Consider the following 22,985-nt stretch of genomic DNA (forward strand, 5'->3'; position numbering starts at 1 on the left):
CAGTTACATGGACTGAGCCTGTTACTTACACTGTAGGGTACAGAGAACCTAGTGCCAGATATTTGGGGCCCCGTTTCGCTAGACATTTTTTATTTGTATCTGTAGCATCTGGTTGGTTGGGTTTTTTTTTTGGTTTTTTTTTTTTTTTTTTTCATGTAAAAAGAAACCAAAAACTTTTGCAAAGTTTACATCCTGAAGTCCTAATAACTTTTATTAACCAGGCTGATGAAACCAGGACTGAATCTGAAAGATAGAAAAAAGGTGATGAAAAGGTGAGAACGTGCTCCCAGCTGTGTAAGCCCAGGCCAGCTGGAATTCCTCTGCCTCTGATATAAGCTTGTGTCTTGCCCTGAGCCTGCTAGAACGGTAGCACCAACACGCCCTTTAATTTCCCTCAGCACACCCCTTATAAAGCAGGATTAAGCAAGCTACAGATCTATGGAAAGCAGCGATTTCCAAAAATACGACGATCGATTTTGAGGGCGCTATTAAGACACAGTGAATTCAGCAAAACCAAGAAAGCTGAGCTTTCCGTGGGGGGTTTAGGCATTCCATCACCTGCACAAACTGTTGAACGGACACTGCGTTGCCCCATCACACTCCCTGCACATGCCTTTTTCCTAATATTTAACCCAGTTAGGCTTCCCCACTGAAGGCGGCATTATTTATCAACGAGACATCTCCCAAGCCTTTGCAGCGCGACTGGCGGGATCCCCTGGACCCCCCCCTTTCTCGTAGCACCACGAAAGCCCAGGCTCTCCCCCAGCCTCCCGCCTGCGGGACCGAGCCCCGCGCACCAACTCCGCTCTGCCCACCAGCGGCGCGGACGAGAGGAAGTTACTTAATTGTTGCAGGAGCAATTAACTTCAGGCTCTTCCCACCGCGCACCGACAGCTGTCGCCACGCCTTCAGGCCAAACCGGCGCGCCGTTTCCCTGATGACAGCCGGAGCCGGCGGCTGGCCGAGCCGGGCGTTACGCGCCGTTTCTCGCCTTGCCGCTGGCGACGGCCGCCGAAGGGCCGGTCCCCGGGGCACCTGCTCCGCGGTTCGGCGGCCCCAGGCCGGGGTGTGCCGGCGGGCCCCTCCGCCCCGCTCACCGGAGGCTTGCCGGCAGGTGCGGAGCGGGTCTGGCGGGCCGTGAGGGGCGGGGGGGGGGGGGGGGGGGGCGAGGAACGACACCGGCCCGCGTCCCCCGGCCCTTCGCGGCTGGGCTCTGGCAGCCGCCGCCCGTGAAGCGGGAGGGCGGGCGGGCGGCTGTGGGCGGCGATCCGCTCAGGCTCCTCAGCCCCCGGAGAGCGCCGGGGCAGGTGGCGGGGGCGGCCGCAGCCGGCGCGGTCAGGTCGCGGCGCGCAGCGCACCGGGGGCCGGGCGGGGCCTCCCCGCCCTCACCCCATTGTTGAGGCCACCTCGGCTGTTTCCGCCCTGGCTTCGGCTCTGTCCGCGCCGCGATGGGGAAAGGGGAGGGAGGGAAGGGCGGGGGGGGGGGAGCTGGGGAAGGCTCGGGGCCGTGCCGCTCCTTCCGGGACGGCGGGAGGCGGTGCCGCTCACCTGGTGCCGCCGGGGCTGGGGAGCGCCCGAGCCGCGGCCCCGCCGGGCGGGAGGTGAGCGCCGGCCGCCTCCGCCCCGCCCCGCGCGGGAACACGGTCCCCCGGCAGGCAAGCGGGCGTCGGGGGGGGGGGGGGGGACGGGACGGTGCCACACGCTCCAGCCCCGGGGGCGAGGGACGGCGCTTCGCGGGCGTCGTGGCCACGGCGGGCGGGTGGGTGGCTGCGTGGGGGAGGCGAGCACCCCGGGACGGCGAGGGGAGCCCCGGCGAGTCCGCTGGAGCCCGGGATGTGAGGGCGGGCGGTGATGGAGACCCGGTCCCCAGGGGCTGGGGCTTCCCGGGGGAAGGCGGCGGGACGGTTCTCACATCTCCCCTTTTGTTTCTCTCCAGGGTGTTTGCGCTTCTCCGAGTCTCTCTCTCCCCGCCCCCGTCTCTCCCGCCCGCCCCGCCGGGACCTCTCCTCTCCGGGCGGCAGCAGAGCCGCCTCGGGGCGGGCGGCGGCGGAGGTGCTCGGTGGGGCTCTCTCGCCGTCCAGCCCGCCGGGGAACATGGCGACCGGCGGCTACCGCAGCGCCGGGGGCAGCACCACGGACTTTCTGGAGGAGTGGAAAGCGAAGCGGGAGAAGATGCGGGCGAAGCAGGCGCCTCCAGCCTCGGGGGTGGCCGCCGCGGGGGAGGCCAGGCCCCCCGGGGGGGCCGCCTCCGCCGCCGAGCTGAACAACAACCTGCCCCCCGGCGGCCCCGCCGCCCCCCCGGCGCCCTCCGCCGGCGGGGCCGCCAACTGCCTCGGCCTCGCCGCCGCCGCCTTGGGCCGGGCCGCCCCCGCCAAAGAGCCGCCGCCGGCCCTCGCCGGGGGCCGGGGGGCCGAGCCTGCCGCCAAGCCTCCTCCCGCCGCCGCGCCGGGCTCCCCCGAGGGCGAGGAGAAGCTGGCCGCCAAGGGAAAGAGCTCGGGCCCCAGCGCCAGGAAGGGGAAGGGGCAGATCGAGAAGAGGAAGCTGAGGGAGAAGAGGAGGTCGACAGGTGTGGTGAACATCCCGGCCGCGGAGGTGAGAGCCCGGGGGGAGAGGAGGCATGAGGGGGGGGACGTGCGGGGTGGGCGGCCGCCCCGGCACAGCCACCGGTGAGGCCGGGGGGGGCTCGGCCCGCCTCTTCGCCCTGGGCGCGACTCGGCCACGCGTGGGCTTCGCGCGGGGGGGGGGCGGCGGCGGCGGCGCTGGGGCTTTCTCCCGCCACCGCGGGGAGAAGCGCGAAGGCTTGCGCGCAGCCGGGGGGGGACACGCCGTGATCTTTGCAGCACGGCATCCAAACGGACGAGGTGCCGTTTATTCTGAATAAGTAAGACCTGTCGCGACCTGTGGCTTCTTTACGATGCCGTCCTGTTGGCAGAGGGTAAGTTCCAGGGCTTTCGGATGGTCGCACCGAGACACGTGCCTGTTGAAGCACGATCAAAACAATAGTGATGAAAGAAAACTTATTTACCAGTTCTGAATAGATGTTCAGGTGTAAATATTATTCAGTTTGGAACCCAGAAGAATTCCCTGCACTGGAAAAAATGTAGTGGTTTAAAGAGCATTTTTTTGAAAGCAGAGGAAGATATTTTTATCAGCCAACACCACTGTCCTCTGTGGTTTGCTACTAGTATAAAAGTCTGGCATTGATTTATAATACTCCTAGAGGAATTCAGAAGAATGATAACTAAGTCTTTAGCTTTTAGCTTTTTTTTTTTTTTTGCACATAATAACAAAGGCCGCAGGAAACTTTGAACAAAGCTGGATTTTAGTCTACAGTTTTGCTCTAATACTGATGACCACCATCACTGTAGAAAAAAATTGCAGTTCTTCTTTTGGTTAACAGAGATTATTAATAAAACACTAGGAAGTAAGATCTTTGTTTCTAAAGCATCAGGAGAAGATGAAACCATGTTTTCCGTACCTGAAGTCACTAATGCCTTTTTTTGTGACATCCTAGGCACTTTCAGAACAGACACTTTCATGCAAGAAAGTGTTTGAAGGTGAGGAATGAGTTTTAGGAACAGTAGAAATCTTTATAATTGTGTTTTTTGAGACTAATTACTTGCATAGTCTTCAGTTTGAGGTGAAGTGTTTTGGCATAGGTCTTCCAATATTCTTGCTTTGGAAAATGAAGAACACAAGTGAGTTCTTTAATTCTCTGGTTTCAGAATGTTCAAGCTTCCTAGACTGTGGTTAGTTTGTTTTATACAAAGCCCCCTAAATACCTGCCCCTCGTGCTTCTGTAGGAACTCTTAAAATGCCGTATCTTTATTTCCCTAAGTAAACTAGTCCTAGCTCAGTTAATGGTTCTTCACAGGCATTGTGCAATGTCATGTTTTAGGGGCCTCTTCTGTGTACCCCCTTTCCAATCATTGTCTTTGATTGTTTTGGGGTGGCAGGTTTCTTTTTGCTCTTTGAGACTAGTGTCCTAGTTCTTTGAACAAGTTTTCTGAACTAGTGTTCTTTTGGTGGTTTTTGGGTGGTGTGGTTTGGGGTTTGCTGGTTTGGTGCATTTGGTGGTGGTTGGGGTTTTTGTTTGTTTATTTTGTTTAAGTATTGCTCAAAATATGCTTTGCTTTCCAGGAAAACATTCCCTGCTCAGAAGCCATTAGAATCTTAAAGTGTGAATTCGCTACTGTAGTTCCTGCTGCATTGTTAAGGGTGGTTTTTATTATTAAGGTTAACACATTTAGGCATTGAGAAGCAAGTTCTCACCTGTTCCCAGGTTTCTGAGGGCCTAGTAACTTTGCTGTCTGTCACTGTGTGTTGGTGCTGCTTGGAGACTCCTTGTATACTAATTACTAACTAGCAGTTAAGCGTTCCATCACATTTTCAGGGCCAAATTTTAATAAACATAGATACCTGTTGAGCAAGGTATTACTGGGGAAACTTGCTAGTAGTGAGTGCTGCATTTCTGACTGGCATATGCTTGAGCTATCTCTTCTCAGTATTGCACATTTCTTAAATCTTTTTAATCATTACCACATGCATTCCTAAGATTTATTTAACTAGGGAACACTAGATCATTCCTGATGGTGGACAACTTCAAAATCAGTGTCCAGTGTGAGTAACTACTTACCAATGAATGCTTTGCAGAGTATTTGCTTGTACTGTCTTTCATATGTCTATTTATTCATGAGAAAGTATTTTAAAGCACTGATTCAACATGGTTGGCTGAAGTTCTTGGATGAAAGCAGGCTGCGCTGTAGATGATGACTTGTTGGAATAATCAAGTTCAAAACCAACAACACACCAGTTTCTTGCTGTTTTTCTCATTAGATGCTAGGCTTTACCATGCTATACATAATGACTTGGTAGTAGTACACACTGAATGTAACCACTGAGCACTTGTAGCTCTGTGTGGTGTATGTTTTAAAATTACTTTTCAGGAGATGTTGTTTTAGAGCTTTAGTGGGTGTTTTATGGTCTTATTTTACAAGAAAATAGTCTTTCTGTAGAATGGAGTTGCCATCTTATGTTAAACCATCATCCTTTTATTATCAGCATGACACTGGTGGGAAACAGTGATAAGAGGAGATGATTCTGATACTCTGAAATTAAAATGGGCAACTGTCAACAGAGTGTACTCAAAGGAGATACATAGTGCCTAGAAGCTGCTCTGCCCAAAATGGAATACAAAGCCTGTTTTTTATCCCAAAGAAGTAGGATCAAATTTCAGTTAGATGCAGCTAGAGAATTTAATGGTATGAAGGGTGGTGAAATAAGGAAAGTAAAAGTTTGTGTTGTTTCAGTTATCTTGAAATAGTCATGAAAAATGTTAGCAGATCGTTATTCATTAATGTTTAATTTGTCTTCTGTTCTATAGGAAGGTAATAGAGCTAGCTCTTAAAACATCTCTGTGTCTTAAATGTATTTTGTATTGAAGTTGGTGGAGGACAGAAACCACAGGGGAAGCTGTGAAAACAGATGGTGACAGGTTGGGAGTAGTGACGACACTTTATATTTAGAGGCTGTTGTGATAGAAGTAAAGGCAGGTTTTTATCTTCTCAGCACTAGTGCTTATCTAAGTAATGGTGGCTTTTGAAAATGGCTTCTGAAATACTTGTAGCTTTTTTCCATTTCAGTGGTTGTAAAGTAGTTTCTCGATAGCTTGTTGAATCTTGAAAGTTGATTTCACTCTAAGTATTAAGTGCTGTGGGATTTGGGTTTTGTTGCCTCGTAACAGTTCTTCAGGTTGTGAAAGCTAACTAAATTGTATGTAATTACCATTACGTAGGTTTCCCTTTTTAAATATTAAGCTTTATAACCATTTTTAGCTATGTTAGAAGGTGTTTCTCAGTTTGTAGATACTCACTTGATGCAGGTGCTAAGTTTATACTTCTAAGATTTTTCTCATTTACAGCCGTGGTAGTATCTATCCAAGGAACACATAGAGTTCCCGTTATGCTACGCTGACAGTGCTTTGTGAGGACTCTCATATAGGATGAGAGTTATGTTTTGTATTGTTGTAGTTATTCTTCTGTCCTGCTCCAAGCAAAACAAGCTACACAGGTGAAAGTGCAGCTTTACTTTTGTAACTGTTTACACTGGAGGATTCTGCTGGCATAGCTCTGTGGGTAAGTTTTTTTTTTTTTCTGAACCCCAACCAGGAGAATAACTGATTTTGTGGTTACCTTTTTTAAAAAAAAAGGTGTATATATTAATCAAAATCTTGGTCCATCTAGGAAGGACAGCTAGATAGATGGGTTTTATTTACTGTGTGCTTATAGACAAAGTTTACATTTTCGGCTGACCAGATGGAAGTCATCTGAATTTAAAAGTGTTCTGTTAATAACAGGGTGATGAATGATTTAAAAAGGTGTAAAGAACTTGGATTTGTGTATTTTGCACGTGAAGCTGCCAGATTCAAGACACAACAGTCTCCTGACCCATTAGTGAGAAATATTGGAGATACCAATAGAGTAGAAGTGATTCAAATGTGGAATCTGCATAGGGTATTCAGCCAGTCTGTGTTCATCTCATGTCTTCTTAACAGCAATCAGGGTATGACTTATTGAAACCATGCTGTTGGCTTGCTACCAGGAGTCTGGCTGCCTCTAGAAGGCACCACGTATGTGGTGCTTGGTAGGTGTCATACCGAACGATGGTGTTACAAGCAAGAAGAAAGCAGTGAGCTCTTTCTTTGGGGAAAGAAGGAGTTCCTACTACTAGAGTAGTCCAGCATACTGAGTTGTGTAGACTGACAGAAAAGTTGCTGCATTCCAGTTGGAAAGACTTAAGGAAAATTTAAATGCCAAATGTGTCAAGCATAGCAATTGCTAGGTACCTTGTAAAGGAACTGAAGTCCTTCTCTGAATGGCTGGAAACTAGAGAGAGGAGTGGAATCCTTTATTAGTGGTTGGACTCTTTGACCAGAAGTTTGCCTTCAGCAGTGTCTTTCTTAGCGATTCCCTTCCTAAGGATTAAATTAAATGAAAGAGCAGTTCTAGCCATCTTTTCATATTAATGAGGTAGTGTCTTTGCATTGTCTAACATCTTTGTGCATTTTCTTGTAAGACAACTTGCTGCTTTTGCATATGTTGGGGTGGGGGGGAATGTCTTAATAAGTGTTTGTTCAGAGTACTGGAGAAAAACCCTATTTCTGACCACTGATACCCTTACCATCCATGCAGAGATATTAGCGTTATGACAGAAGTCTGAAATATGCTTATTTGACCTGGATGATCATTAATGATATGTTAGGCCATCCTCCTGCTTGCTTTGTCTAGTGAACACATTCACCTTATTATGGTTCCAATTATGGTTCTTCCTTCAGATGTGGCAGGGTGACAAAAGCAATACCAGCCTTTTCAGATTCTGATAAAAGGATTGTATTGTGATTGTTTACATCCAGTCTTGTCTTTCAATCTTGCTATTGATGCCTTTGTGAATTCTGATTTTGACCAAGCCTCCAGGCAATACCTGTTCAAAGGGCATATTCTTTTTTCTTTCCGTCCTTTTTAGCATATGATAAGTTTATATTCCCCCCTTATTTTTTTTTTGGTTTTTTTTTTTTTTTTTTTGGTTTAAGAGTATACTTTAATGTCCTGACACTTAGCTAGGTAAGGAAAGTTACTTGGTCAAATAAATTGCATAATAAACTTTGTAGTCTGAAAACTTTTAAATTCCAGAATCCTTGTAGCACCTTCTGAATTACTGCATGTGTATCTTTCAAGCCTGGGATCTCTGTGTTCTAAGATAACACTGTTTTGGAATAAGGCTGGCCAGTGTAATAGTTTTCCACTGGAAAAGATACATGGAAGTTGTGTAATTTCTCTTCAAGAGGTGATACAGATAACTTCTTGCTGAATTTAATAAGGCTGTTTTTATAGAGAAACAGATTGTAGACCAGTATGCGTACAGCTGGAATTCATAGGACTCTTAACAGAAAGTACTTATTCTTTAATATACTTAGTTCTTTTTAATTCGAACACTCATTCCTACTGGAGTGGGAAGGAGAGTGATGGAAAAGTATCAGAAGCCGTTAATTTCCCCTCTAATTCTTTTCACTTTGTATTTATCTCTTAAGTGCAATTTTGGGAAGGTTGGTTTTTAAAGTGATCACTTAATAGTTAGGTGTAATTGGGAAACATTGTATGGTTGTTTTTTTTTTTTCACTCTCCTGTTTTTGGGGTGAATCATCTGAAATGATACAGTTACTAGGTGGAAAAGAAATGCAATGTAAGTAAAGTATTTCCTCTTTTGTTGAGTACTGACTTCTACAGCAAGTAAGAAAACTATTTAGTTTAGGTTGTAATTGGTGGTTGAAAGCTTGTTAGTGTTCAGCCCTGCCAGTTACTGCTTCTTCTTACCAGTCTGTCATGTAGCCAGTAACCCTAAATAAATGTAGATGTTTGTTGGTTGAAGATAAATATTTCTTTGTGTCCTTTCTAGGCTATTTCTCTAGTACTTAAGACTGAAACACTGTTGTGTTTCTCATTGCTGTTTATTCCTAAAAGCTACTTAAAAGACAAGACAACCTGGAAAAAAAAAAAAAAGTGTTAGGCTAAAGAGTAGAAATAACCTGTCCGCAGTACATTTGTCTACTTTTACCCTGAAATAAACAGATGAAGCGTCTTTCCTTCCAGTGGAAGTGAGGTGACTTCAGTCTCATTGAAGAGCACAGGAAGAGAAGTGTTGATACAACCAGTTATTTCACTGAAGTGAACGTACTGCTGAGTATTGCTAAAAATTACTTATCTGACACTTTTTTTCAAAATTTGTGTGTAGCTTGACTGTAACGAGTAATTGATCTGAAAATATTTAATTATTTTATAAAACTGCCTCAGTGGGATCCTCAGGTTGGAAATTCTTCGCTTAAATGATAGGTGGTTGGTTTCCTACAAATCAGAAAGACTTCTGCTGCTTTGGCTATTTGAAACTAGTAGCTCAGACATATACATGTGAAAATAATAACTTCAAGTTAATTTCAAGAGATTTAAACTCTTACCCTAATTATGAATAATAATATGATGAAGTTATACGGTAGCTGAAACTTCCTCACAAAGAGACAGGTATGGATGACCTGCTCTGCATCTGTTCACAGGTTTAAGCTGGGTGCTAAAGGTTTTTCAGCGTTGGTGTATAATGCATTACACTGTAATAGGCACAGAATCATAACGGCAATACAGATCGGAAGGAATCTCTGAAAAAGCTGTCTGGTCCACTCCTCTGCTCGAAGTGGGGCCAGTTTTGATCAGGTTGCTTAGGGTCTTGCCTAGTAATGTTTTGAATATATTGAGCCTATGGAGGCTGATCTAAACAGCAGCTCTGTCTTCCAGCCTCTTAACCAGTCCCTACCAGTTCGGGGTCAGCCACAAACTTGCTTAGAGTACCTTCCATCCCACTGTTCGGGTTGTCAGTAAAAGTGTTGCATATTACTGGCACTAGTATCAGCCCCTGAGGGATGTCACTTACCTGGCTGCCAGCGGAACTTTGTAATATTGATTTCAACCTTTTTAAGCCTGAAAACGCAGCCAGTATTCTACCACTTAATAGTACACTTCTGTGGGCCATATTTAACCAGTTTGGCTTTAAGGATACTATAGGGAGACCAAATCAAAGGGCCTTCTTCATCCTTGAAGGAAAATTTCCTAAATTTCTGGAATTGCTGGTGCAGAAAACTCTTCTATGAGAGCTGTGTACACCAGTACAGCTGAATTTTTAAAACTGTCTATGTGAGAGAAATTGTTGAGGGTTTTCTAGTTTCTTTTTGGTAGTGGAAGTGCTGGAAAACTTTTGCTTTTTCAAAGGCAGCAAGACAAAAGAGTAAGTGGTTTGAAAGATGGCAAAAGGTCAGTCCATCTTGTTGCTCTGTTGTGGTGTCTCGGGTAGATGAAGCTATTAATACTTCAGAAGAGTAATACCGAAATAGATTTTCTGTGGAGAACTTGATGTATTTTGATATTTAACTATTTGATATTTAAACAATATTATAAACCTCTAAAATGTTATACAAATTGTCCTGGTTTGGGCCCAAACCAGGACACAAATTTAATGAAACTACTCTAAATGATGAATTGGTGCTTTGGCTTCATTCTCCAGTTGAATCCACCTTTGCTTTGTCTTCTCTTGTAACACTTATTTAGATCTGCCTTCTGAAAGTAATAGGATTAAATAGCAGTCTCAGATATTTGTAATAGTGTTTTCAAAAGTAAGCTCTAATATTCACAGCTGTGGAGGAAATAATAACTTAATGAGTACACCCTGAAGGTTGAAAAGAATGAAAGAATAAATGGAGAAGCACTCCAAAGCTGCTGCTTCTAAAACCTCAACATTTGAAATTGTCATGTCTTCAAATGCTTTCATGACTTTGGGGATCCTGATTCATCCCAAACTTGAATATTCAGAACTAATTACTGAGAGACTCATTTATTGAACTCATCAGGAAGGAGATCATTAGAATAAATTATGAAATACAAAAAATATTTCAAGAGAAAATCAGACTTCTGTGTTTGTTTCTGTACCGGAACAAATTATAGTCTGTACACATTTTAGACTTTCTCAGTTTGACTTTGGTTTGACAGTTTCCAGTGAAACTGTGCTGATTCTAGTTCTGAATTTCCAGAGCTCAAAGTAAATCGGTCTGTAATTATTTTTTTATTTTTCTACTGTAAGTGCAGTAGGCTGAAGAATACTCCCATCAAAAAAGGGGGAGGAGGGCATTTTTAATAAAAAGAGTAGATTTCTGTCTAGACCGGGGGGTGTGGTTTGTTTGTGATTTATGTCTTGATAATGGTATTTTTTTATATGTGAGAACTACCTTTTAAAATTATTAATTACAAAAACTGGGAAAAACTACAACCCTTACCTGCTGAGTTCCACATGTATAACTTTCTCTGAGGATACAGGAGAGTTAAAATCATGAATGGATTAATTTCTGCAGTCATTCATAAACCACCAGAAGTCCTGTGAATTATTTCATAATGTCTCCAGACTTGCATTACAGCTCTCCAGCAGCCTGTTTGTGCTTTAAATGTACTATATCCCAGATGTGTTACTTTCAAAAGAACCAAGTTAAAAAAAAAATCCCAACCAAACCACAAAACCTCCCAAAATAGCATAACCTTCCACCTCCTATGCAAGAGAAGCAAAAAACCATCCCCCTAAAAACCATCCAACTCTTGACTACACTTTATCTTATTTCAGTTTTGCTTTATTCAATTTGACTGTTCATGCATCTCTGATGGCAACTGAGTTTGAGCAGATCTTTCTGTGCCACTGCAAAAAAAAAAAAAAAAAAAATCCTGTGTCAAAAGTGTAGTTTCTGTATATCCCACTAAGCTGGTGGCACGTAGATTCCTTTTCACAGTGGAAGGTTTAAACAAATCCCACCCCAGCTATAAATTAAATATGATAATATGAATTGATATGCAAAATATTGGCACAAATTTCTCATGTTTCTTACTTCATTGAATCTCTAGAGCATAGCTGTTCTCTAAATACTCCTGTAGCTGGAAGTGTACAGGGGACTTCTGGAAAGGTCACTGTTAAGTGTTCACTTCCACACAAGTTTGTATTGACTTCTTAAAACTATCTTTATCTGGTTTGCATTCATTACATATAGGGAAATTTACAAATGTTCTTCTCTGATACTTTTTTTTTTTTGAGTTGGAGTGGTGTATATTTAAAGACTTTCCAATTGAAAGACCGTAGGTGGATGACTATTTCCTGTGCTTTGTAAGGTCATGTGAAATTAGAATAAAAACCACAACCCTGATGTTTTATTTCAGGATTTTACTGTATTCGATCTGCTTGCATGTTGCTAGGAAGGACTGGATGGAACATTTAGGTCTCTTACTCCAGGCCTGCAAATGTCATATTCAACTCTATGGTATAGTCTTACCATGTAATAATCACATGCCATCGTAGATGTAGCCAGGTTTGGTGCCTAATAAGAGAACATCATCCTGGGTGAAGGTAAGCTTAAAAACCAACCCAAAACATACCAAACAAACAAAAAACCTTCAGAGAAACAAAATTACACCATCTCAACTGCAGATTATACCTATGTTAACTCTCAATTCTCACCCACCATCAGACAAAAATACAAAACAAAATGATGTGCTAGGCACGGGCTTCTTACAGTGTGTCACGCAGTACTTCATCAACAGTGAGATAACATTAATTTTCTTGGTCTGAAGCCTATATAGGTAACTAATGGTTTGAACCTCTAAGAGACTTTCTAGTTCTAGAGAGACTTGTAGCAGCACTGTCTGGGGCAGCACTGAGTGCTTTCTGTGTGTAGACGTTGAATCTAAGTGTAATTAAGGTTGGAGGGAACCTCAGGACATCTTTAATCCAACCTGGTTGTTCAAGGCTTAATCCAGTCTGGTATTGAGAACCTCCATGGATGAAGACAGCAGAGCCTCTTTGGGCAACCCTTCCAGTGCTCAACTGTCCCCATGATGAAAGTGATTTTCCTTCTTCTAGTCAGAACCTCTCTCCTTTAAATGTATGTCTGTTGTCTCCTGCCATGCACTGCTGCAAAGAGCCTGGCTCTATACTCGGTGGCTGCCTGGGACAACTGGAAAAAAAGATGCTTTTGTTTTTTTGGCAGAGCAACAACCTAGGCATGCTTTACTCAGCAGAAATAAGAGCTGCTATAATGAGATTTGAGGCACAGAGGCAGGATAGTTGGGCAAAATGCATGCAGCACTCTGATATGGAAAAAGTGTTGTGGAATAACTGCTGTTTGTCTGTTTATATGGTGTCTAAGCCAAATACATTGCTGACCGGAGTGGTAGGCAGAAACCAAGAGAGCAGCAGTTGGAATGTCTCCTCTTTCACCGTTCCTCCTCTCAGTGCTTTCTGACCCTGCTAATTCTTTTTATAAGTCATAGAAACCTGTGCATGCCCTACTTGTCTGCTGTAGTTACTGATGCATATATTATGCATTATTTTCCATACAATATGCAGCTTAGTGTTTGTAGGAACATGGGAGTTCAACTGAAACCTGCGGTCATCCAGACCAATCTCTTCCCACTGTATGCACATAAGGTGCATTTAATTGCTTTGTAAAATTTTAGCTTAATTTTTCCTCTCTCTGCACCGTAAGAAAATAAGACTGTTTACAATGGGTCAGGCTAAAGAGCCACATAGCTCAGTGTCCTGTTCCTACAATGGCCATAAACAGATACACAGTAAGGAAAAAGAATGTAGAAATCTTATCAGGTATTTCCTGTGAATTAGTTTTCTAACCTCTTGGGCAGTTTTCATCTTGAAGGCTTGCAGTGTGAGATGAAGATTACTAAATAGATAAATTAATTGTAATTTCTGTCTGCCAAGTACTTGTTCAGTCTCCCCTTGAACCTGTGTAAACTGTTAGCATACAAAAAACCATTCGGCAATGAGGTCCACATTTCTAAGAACCCTTATATATGATGAGCCACATTTTAATGATGATTACTTCCTCCTCTTCTCTCCAAAAACCCAGTGTGGTATCTGTTAGCCTCATGTCACGATCCCTATTCCCTAGTTATTCTAGAGCAGGGCTATCGTAACGGTTATGACGCATTTTCTAATGTAATTTTGTTACGTTTGCTGGGATCTCTGGTCTGTTCTCTTGTTCTTGTTTATAGCCATCGATCTACTGCTGTCCCTTACAGACCCGCAAGTACTTGAACTTTTAGATTTTTGTGACTCATCTGTTGAGGAAGATGGTTCATCTGATCTTAACCTTGGTGTAAGCCGCTGTGGAACGGTACCTGAAGATGAGCCTTTTGTGCTGATAGGTTCACATCCACCACATGTTTTCTTGTAAACTTCTGCTTTTGGAAGTAGGTTGTACATCCAGATAAGTGTAGAAATTTTTTGCACGGTGTTCTGTTTTGTTTGAGATGCAGGCCCTGACTGTTGTACCACTTTGAAGGAGAAGTTCTGGATCCTCATCGTACGAGTATTCTGCAGCCAAGTTCAGGTGACCTGACTAACCAGCTCCTTTTAGTTTACCAGAATTTGTAATAAGGGCAGACTTTTGAAATAAGTATCTTGTTAAAGACCTTTAGAGTGGAAACATAAATATCATATTATCTGGATCAACCACATGTAGTTGTTCAGTGCAAACCAGCAAGTTATTTTATAAAACCTGCTCTTCTGTAATGTCCTCTTTAGTTATCAAAAGCCAATCTCTTACTCGTTCAGTAATTCAGATAAGAAACCTGTGTGCTATAACATCTAGAAGTATCCAGGCTGTACCAGATAAACAGTTGTCTTGAGCTTAAAAATGTTGATATTTATTGTTCCTGTATATCTTTTCATTTCTATATTTGGTTCTGAGGAGGGAAAGGGGAAAATTACTTGATCACTGCTGATTCATGTTGATTTTTTTTTTCTGTTTTTATGTAGAAATTGTGAATTGTAGAGACTGAGTTTACAAATTGTATGTGGATAAAGGCTAAATAAGAAGCTAGCTCTTAAGGATTGAAGTGGTGGCAAAATAAACAAATGCTATATTCATTCTTGAATGCATCATTGATTTAAAATAGTTTCTTAATTGTTTATGTAGTACTTTTTCTCTTGTTTTACCTTCTCTTTCAAGCCAGCAGCACTAAAGGAAATTAAGCTGACTGACATCTTTTATAAATGGAAAGGTTAGAGAAGTTTTTAATACTGAATGCTAAATTAGATGGTAGCAAATGAGAAATTAATTATTTACAGTTTTTTTCATCCTCTTCAGTGTTTCAGTACCTATTTTCATGTTAAGGTCTTTTTTTAGATTAACAAGCAGGAAAATGTTATGCCTTTTTAATTTTACAAAACAGCTCTCCCACTCTGCCTTTTTTTTTTTTTTTTTTTTTTTTTTTCTTTTTAAAGAACATTTATTTTTCTTGCCAGGAATATGAAGTTTTTCAATTTGATATATTTTTCCTGAATTTTAAAAATAAATATATTCTTCCAAGATCTTACGAGCTTATGAAAGATTGGAAAGTTTAGGAGCTAATCGATGTTCTGGTACCCTGAAGCAGATTATTAAACAAACCTTACTTCAAAAAAACGCTTAAAACAACAATGTACTGTGAGTAGCCATTTAGAAAGAGCTCTAAGAACTCTTATTCTGCTCTCAGAGCTCTTAGAACTAATTTAAGTGGAATAATGCTTCCAAGGTGCAATGAGCAGACCAGTTAATGATATGAGGTATAATTGAAATTTCTTCCATAAACCCAGTGTTTTGTCTTTGCAAGTTAAACTATAAATTATTAATTATTATTATTGATCAATTAAACAATACTTTGCCAAGCCAGATCTATGCCAGTGCCTTATCAGCCTTAGTTTTTAAAAGTATTTTAAGAGTTTGGCAGCAGTTGTGCTGGTAGTCTATGTCCCAGAGTGTTAATAACAAATTGAGATGTATTTTTTTACTTGTGCTGATGTGGTTTATTCATTTTTGTAGACTAAATCCAATCTGAAATAGTATAATGACTTCATTTTTCATGTTTTCAACAAGCCAAAAATCAAAAGTCACATTGATCACTAGTCATACAGCAGTACTTAGTACTTACTAAGACCTTAGTTAACCAATTAACTCTTCTCATCTTATGCTATATGGCACATATTCTTTAGAATATAGAAACACAGTTTTGGCATGTATAACCTGGAACCAAGCAAAGATTCCCTGTACGTTTGCTTTGTTCTTCAGACTGGTTTAGTAACTATTATCTTTTCAGAGGTACCATTTAATGATTAGTAATTTTTCCTGAAGCTGGTAGCTGCTAGAGTTGCCTCTAGAACAAAAAGTCAAAACCTTATCTTTCTCTTTTTTTTTCCAGTATTGTAGGCTTTTATGTAAATAGACATGTAACTTGTTATGTACTTATGTTGAAAGTTTTCTGTGAAGTCTGTTTTGAGTGAAGCTCTGGGTATTTTGGAATGTGGGAGGTGGAGTTGAACCTGGAAGTGCTTGGTCCTGTAGCAAATTGTGTTCAAGATCTCCACTAAATGATTGGCTTAACTTCTGTCTGTTACAATGCCATGTTTAGCGTTACCATTTTTTTCCTTCCTATAAAAGCTCTCAGATCCTTATATGAAAAAGTGGTGTTTAAATTAATGTACTAACTCCAAGATGAAAGAATTAATTTTTTTGGTGTGTGTAATGTTGTGCTTCAAAGGATAATTGTAGAACACTCATTTCAATTAGACAAAAGCTGCAAACATCTGTAAAATGCTGAGACATGCTGAATTATTTAAAAACTCAATGTACAGAGAAATTTTGCAGAGCAGTCCTTTGGGGTTGTCCTTAAAAAAAAAAAAAAAGTGAAACACTAGTATTTGATGTCAAAAAAACTCTTTTTTTTTTTTTTTTTTTTAATTAGATTTATTTCAGCTGTAGTATGCTGAGAAGAGACTAAAGGATATGTTTGGAGCTTACATTATTAGTTTACAGATTTATCATTTTTGTTCATGATGTTTGAGCATACCAAATTGTAGGCTTCTGTTTTGGGGAGGAAAAAAAAAATTATAGGAACTGCATGCAGTCATACATTAAAGAATGTTACCAACCTGGATGTTGGGGAAGTTTGTACTGCAGTGGGCAATGGCAAAGTGTTGCTGGAAGTCTGACCATGAGGATGTTGCATTAATCAAACAATTCTTTCTCAAAGAAGTCACATTTCTTTCACAAAGGTATTAAATACTCAGGTAAACTTGGAAATGTGGTAATTTTTCAGATTTGGAAATCTTCAGCTGAATGTTTAAGTAAGTACCATGTATTTGGTGTGCTAGTACTCTCATAAAGCATTCTAGTGAAGTATATTGGAATTGGGCACTTTGAGCATACTTCCAAATTAAATGAGGTGCCTGCACTTGACAGTCAAATACTTAGGGGCCTGCATTCAGACACTTCTAAATAATGGCATAGCTGGAATTCAGTTGGTCCTAACACATCTGTGAAAAATTTCCTGTTCAGCCTATTTCTCTACTCTCTTGATTTGTTACTAATTGAAAGAAGTGAAAAAGGACAGTCTCCTTAACACTTCTTAATGAACTCCAGTGACTAGAAAAATATAGAAACCCTAAAGGTAATTCCATGTGAAAAGGGAAAGAAACTAAAAGTTAAGAAAACTTGTATAGTGAGGACACCTAAAGATATCTTGTTATCCTGTTGAAGATGTGCGTTGTAATTATCTTGCATGAAATAAAGACGCCTCAGGCAGTTTACTTTTACAGCAAAATGTAGAGTTATTTTTAGCCCGAGGCAGAAACTGAGGAACATCCCATTATCTGACAGTCGTCTTTAGTCTAAAACATAAATGGGTGTTTTAATATAATCCCATTTTGTGGGTTTGCTTCTAACTTCCAATTAAAAAAAAAATGGGCTTGTCAGATGTCAGATCAGTTTTTGTCAAACTTAGCTGGAGGCTACTTGAACGCAGGTGTTGCTAAGCAGCTCAACACAAGAAACCACTTCTCATAGCATGTTACATTTTTTATAAGATGCTAGAATGTTTGAGATTCAAACTGAGAAATTAGAAGTGGGTTTACTTAGGTATTTATGCTCGCATGAGATATTCCCAGCTGTCTTTCTGCTTCTCTTTTTGATTCTTCCTAAATTGTTTTTGTGTTTTGTTTATTTAGAAAGATTTGGAGGTTGTTTGTGTGTTTATATATTCTGAAGCTTTCAGCACTTACTGCTAGCTGGCTCAGAGAGACTGGAAACTGAGATCTGAAGCCTGAATTGTCTACATTGTAAGCTATCAGTTATCTATTTCATTATGAGCGTTGACATCCTTACAGCTTACTTTAAGCTGGTACAGTTTATTAGTTTATGTTGAGGATTGTTGTGGTTCTACTTTGAGATCCCACTTGGGTCGATTTGGGAGCACCATGATGGTGCTTGTGCACTGCTGAACTTGTGGTTAATAGATCACGCTGATCTAACCTGGCTCCATCTAGAAGTACTGGGAAATGTGGGTGTGCAAGTGCCATGCAGTGATGTTCAACCTGACTCTCAGACCTTTGGATGTCAGTGTTGCTTCCCACTTCCAGGAGTGTTTAGTGGACTTGCCACTGCGTTGCGTAAGTACAGCTATCAGTGCAGATTTTGCGTTGATTCGTGTACCCGAGGTCTGTCTGTCACGGACCTTAGTTTGGAAGCAGTGGTGGTACAAAGGATAATTTTGTACCACTTTAGCAGAATGGAATGGTAAAGATAGAGCTGAAAATGTGTTTCTGTCCCTTTAAAATATGCCTGTAAAAACATTCTTTAAATTTGTTTGGGTTTTTCAGTAAAAGAAAAAGAAAAATTGCTGAAGTTGTAAATAACAGAAAAGGCTAAATTGAAGGATAAATTCAAGATGTGGCTATCCCTTAATACATTACAGAACTTTGACAAAGATCACAAATGTCCTGATATTTAAAAAGCAGATGATAAGGAATGATAGCTAACTACAGACATTATTTATCAGAGAGGGTTTTCTGGATTGTCTTCTCAGTTAGGACTGCATCTGTAGAGATGGATGAATGTGATAAATAAGCAGCTCACTAAACAGACGTATAAGAATGGATTATTTATCTGAGTAATGTCAGCCTCAGTTGTAATAGGTTTTATTAACAAGCAAACTAAAAGCTACCAAATGTTCAGATGCCCAAGCTCATGATTTTGGCTTCATTACTGCCATCATTGATCATTATACCTTATTTACCAGAGTAAATAAAGTGAAGAAATAGAAGATTAGAATGTACTAAATTCCATTTGCTACTAGAACATCAGAACTTTAGTCAACAACCTAATGTGAAGAAAACTTATTTTTTTGATAATGTTTTCTATATGATTTTCTTTTGTATCATCCGTTGGTTTATTTTTATCTTCATTTTCTTTTGCTCTTTTTTGTCTGTTGAATGCATGATGTATCCAGTGCTCGTACTTGCATATGAGATTGTGTTTATAGTGACTTTTGGGTTTCTTCATAGTTTTAAGACTGAGAGAAACTTTTTTGAAGAAAACTCTAAAAAAAACAGGCTGAGTTACAGTAAGTGTTTAGTGCTTTAAATCTGTGACTGAAGGATTAGATTGTCCCCTAACTTTCCAAAACACTTCCAGAAAAAGTGTGTGACAGACAAAATTTGTATTGGAAAAATAGGTGAACACATGTCAAAGAGAAAGTAGAACAACAGAATTTGAGTGTGAGAAGGGAGAAAAAGAAGTGTATTCCAGTAAGTTGTGTATACAGTTTTTTTAAATTATAGATTCTGAAATGGAAAGCATGTTCCAGGCATTCTTAAAACACAGGTGAACAAATGTTAGTTCATATAAATGTATAAGAATCCAAGCTAAAATGTGAGAATTAGCTTGGTTACGCTTATATGAACCAGTATTTAAAATGTACAATTTAAAATGTACCTCTTAATTCCATCACGTATTTGAGAAATTGAACTGATACTATTTACATAATGAATAGTTTAGTGTAGTGATCTAATTCTGAAACAAAAGGTAAAGAGACTTTTTTTTTTTGGTTGGTTTGCCAGAGTCATTATTTCAGACTAACAGGACTCTGGTTGAAGTTCGGAGGGACCATATGAAGCAGGATCTGTTGCTGGACCAGTAGTTGTCCATATCAAAAGTTACTGATAAGCAAAAGCAAAGTAGGGACTGTAAAATACTTTTTTCACAGTTCTAAGTGGCATTTTTTCCATTATCATTTGCTTTTATCCAACTTTCAGAGCTCAGATTTCTCTCTTGTTCAGGCATGATTCTTCCACTTGGACGCTGTTTATTAGGAAGCTGCACTAATAAATCATTAACAAATCTCCTAAAATATAACAGTGTAGTGTGGGAAGGAGACTATATTTTTTTACCGTTAGGATTTGTGCTTAAAGAAAAGTTTGAGAAATAAATGAAAATATTTTCCTTTTGTTTCTAAGTACAGCTTAGTTATTGCCGATATTAGTATTGAAATGATAAATTTAAAACGTGAACATTACCATTACATTCTAAAAAACCAGGTAGTTTTTAGACACAAAAGTAGTCAGACTAATGAAATATGAGAGGAGTTTGACAGGGGAATCATGAAATGGATTTGCTAATTAGCCTTGCATTCATAGGGAAGACTGGCATTTCTCCTTTTTAAATTTAAATCAGTACTCAAATGTCATACTGGGATCTTCTAGTTGATTAAAGCTCAAAATACCTGTTGGTTATTTGCTTTCATTTGGATGTTGCTGAAGGAAAGGCTAATTTTGCATCTGGACACGACCATACACATTGCATAGAAGGGAGAGCTTGTGTTCCGCCATAAAGAAGTTGCCATTGAGGATGTTTATAACAGATGCTGCCTGAGATCTGGAGTCTAGCCTGGACCGTACTATTCTAGCTCTCTTCAGGTGTATGAACTGTTGTTAAGCCAACATGCTATGAACTTAATAGGTGACTGGGTTTAAGAAGTGAGCTTGGAGGGACTGGTGCTGGCATGGGGAACTGAATATGCTGAATGGGATGTGCAAGAGTGGACTGGGTGAGGTGGGAAGCAGCCTGAACAGATAAGCTTAAAGAATTCAGTGGTGGGTCACAGATATTTGTGCATGGAGATAGCCACCTGACTCTGAGAGCAGCTCTGCATCTAGGCTTGAACCAAAATCAGTACAGCTGGTTTGATTTGGAGGGTCTTGGCTTTGAATGGGCTACGGGTACAAGGAAGGGCACATTTTCTGTGTGAAAGGCAGCCCTTCCAAAGACTACTTTAAATAGTATGTTCTGTCTGCTCCTTTCTTTACATGTAGAGGAAGTTTGTTTGGAAACAAAGTTTTTGCAGTTTACTTGGCTTGTAGTTATGGAAATCTATACCTTAAAGTATTTTGCTGTGAGAATATTACAGACTTTCTAGTCAGTGTTTTCATGAGTTAGCAGCTGCTGGTAGAGGTTCACTTGAGAAATGCAGTTGTAAGTGAAAGTGAAAATTTCTTGAAAACAAAATTATTCACCTTGTTTTTCACTTTTTACTTTTAAGTATTTGATTAAAATTTTAGGTGTTGTGTCATCATATCTGTGAGAGGACATTCCCTTAATCAACTGTAGCTGCAGGTTTTATTTAACAAGAACAATCTCAAAATGGCATGTTCAGTCATGCCTTAACTGTATGACAAACAAAATGCCTGAAGCTGATAGAGATAACAGCAAATGGGGACTGTCTCCTAGCAAAGAGACACTGGCTCATTAAACAATCATGTTCATCCCTGGTATTCCAACCCTTTCTTTCCTTTCTTCCCTCAAAATTTTGGCACTGACAGATAACTGGCAGTAGTATGCACTAGTAATTAAAAGGAGAAAGGATGTGAAGCCTATATGCCTGAAAAAGTCCATTTGAGGTAAAAATATGTCGTATCAGTCCAATATTTCTTATTGATCATTGAGAGGATTTAATTTGTAGTAAATCTTTTTCCCAAAATAGAACAACAAAAACCCCCACTTACTGAAGGTAACAAAGAGAGTAACCCATGTAAAGTGCAGCTAGAAAGCTTCTAAAGTCCTTATTCTTTTTGTGTATGTGTAATGAAAGTAGGAAGGTGGATAAAAAGCTGGAGTAATTTTTAAGATTCAGTTTTAAAACTTATTTCTTAAAGGGGAAGGAAAAGGACAGAGGGAACTGTATTTGAGTCCTTGCTGGGCTTCATTTAGAGCTAGCAGATAGGTGATTTTTTTGTTGTTGTTGCTTTTTTCCAGAAGTAGCTTGTTTTTTTGGTTCCGATTTGTCTCCTAACCTCATCCTCCATTTGTCTTAGTAATTTGTTTCTGGCTAATTTTTTTAATAGCCTGTTAGGTACCATGTCTACTTCTGTAATCAATGTATGATTTATTGTTGTTCATTCTCTTCCATAGTGTCCAATTTAATTAAATGAGACTGACTGTTTTCATTAGTGTGGTAGCCATTTAATTCTTAAATTCACCATGACTCTTGGGTGTATACTTCTAGGGATTTATTTATTGCTTTAGATCTTCGTTCTTAGTATGAACTTCTAATGTTTATGCAAAACTATGCTTGTAGGGGAATTTTTATTAAATTACCTTTTGAAGTTTTAATGGGTTGGTTATTTTAAAGACTGTGCGCTAGGAACTTTAAAATAAAACATCCTTTCAGACTGTGAATGCATACTGCATGCCTTGGACTTTTTTTTTTTGTCTCCAGGTATGTCTGAGGTAGAGCAAAGGTCAAATGTTAACCATCTCCTCAAGTTACGTTTCAGATTAAGAAGACATGAATGTCAGGAATTTGCAGGATTGAGTTTAGTGAGGCCAGTAATGTCAAAGTATTAGTTGAAACTGTGAGGAAGGGGGAGAAGGGAATGTAGCAAGAGGGAGGGGGCTATTTTGGAGATATATAAATACATTTCACCCAGAACAGACAGTGTGTTCCAAGGGATCACAGAACTGGTAGTGTTGGGATGAAAAAGTGTGTGGATTTTGCTTTTAAATTAAAAATCAGTTTATTAGTTGTGAAATGGTTTGGTTTTGGACAACATTTGCTTCTGTTTGCTTTTTTTTTTTGTTGTTGTTGCTGCTGTTACTTTTGCTCAAATGTTTTCACACATCTGAAAGTTTACAATATAAATAGGTGGAAGTGTAATCATGGATGTTTAGTTTGTTTTTGTTTTTTTTTTTTTTTAATTGGGAAGCTTTTCAAGTATGTGCTTATTTTCTGCTTAAATGCATTTGCTGCTTATAATTTAATGAGTTTATAGATGAGTACTTTTTACTTTCAAGACGAATCCTCTTCAAAAGATGGAACCGTCCTTAAAAGGTGGATTTATTTTTAAGAGCTTTATTAAGAGCCGTTTATCTCCAGAAGGCTCTTTTTATTATTCAGAACATAATCCTGTCCTCTAAACAATTCACCTATTGGTCAGAATGTTTTATACACAGCAGTGGGATTGAATCCCTTGATTTTTAGGGAATACTGGACTTGAAGATAGCACTATGGCTGAGTCAGTTTTTGCTGAAA

General features: G+C 40.5%; 1 protein-coding gene across 4 annotated transcripts in view; it reads left to right on the plus strand.

Moving 5' to 3' along the window:
• Nucleotides 1-873: 873 nt before the first annotated feature.
• PAWR (pro-apoptotic WT1 regulator) overlaps nucleotides 874-22,985 on the plus strand; it is an 81,545-nt gene continuing 59,433 nt past the window's right edge. The window contains exons 1-2 of one of the 4 annotated variants that reach the window (XM_042793298.1): nucleotides 874-1,114; nucleotides 1,937-2,592. In XM_042793298.1, the coding sequence (XP_042649232.1) occupies nucleotides 2,095-2,592 (498 nt within the window). In that variant the 5' untranslated portion in view covers nucleotides 874-1,114; nucleotides 1,937-2,094. Of the gene's footprint in view, nucleotides 1,115-1,506; nucleotides 1,656-1,704; nucleotides 1,760-1,936; nucleotides 2,593-22,985 lie in introns of those variants that run through there. The other 3 variants (XM_042793300.1, XM_042793301.1, XM_042793299.1) reach the window with 3 other exon arrangements.

Source organism: Tyto alba, unplaced genomic scaffold, assembly GCF_018691265.1.
Source record: "Tyto alba isolate M040663 unplaced genomic scaffold, T.alba_DEE_v4.0 Super-Scaffold_2, whole genome shotgun sequence".
NCBI classification, from domain to species: domain Eukaryota; kingdom Metazoa; phylum Chordata; class Aves; order Strigiformes; family Tytonidae; genus Tyto; species Tyto alba.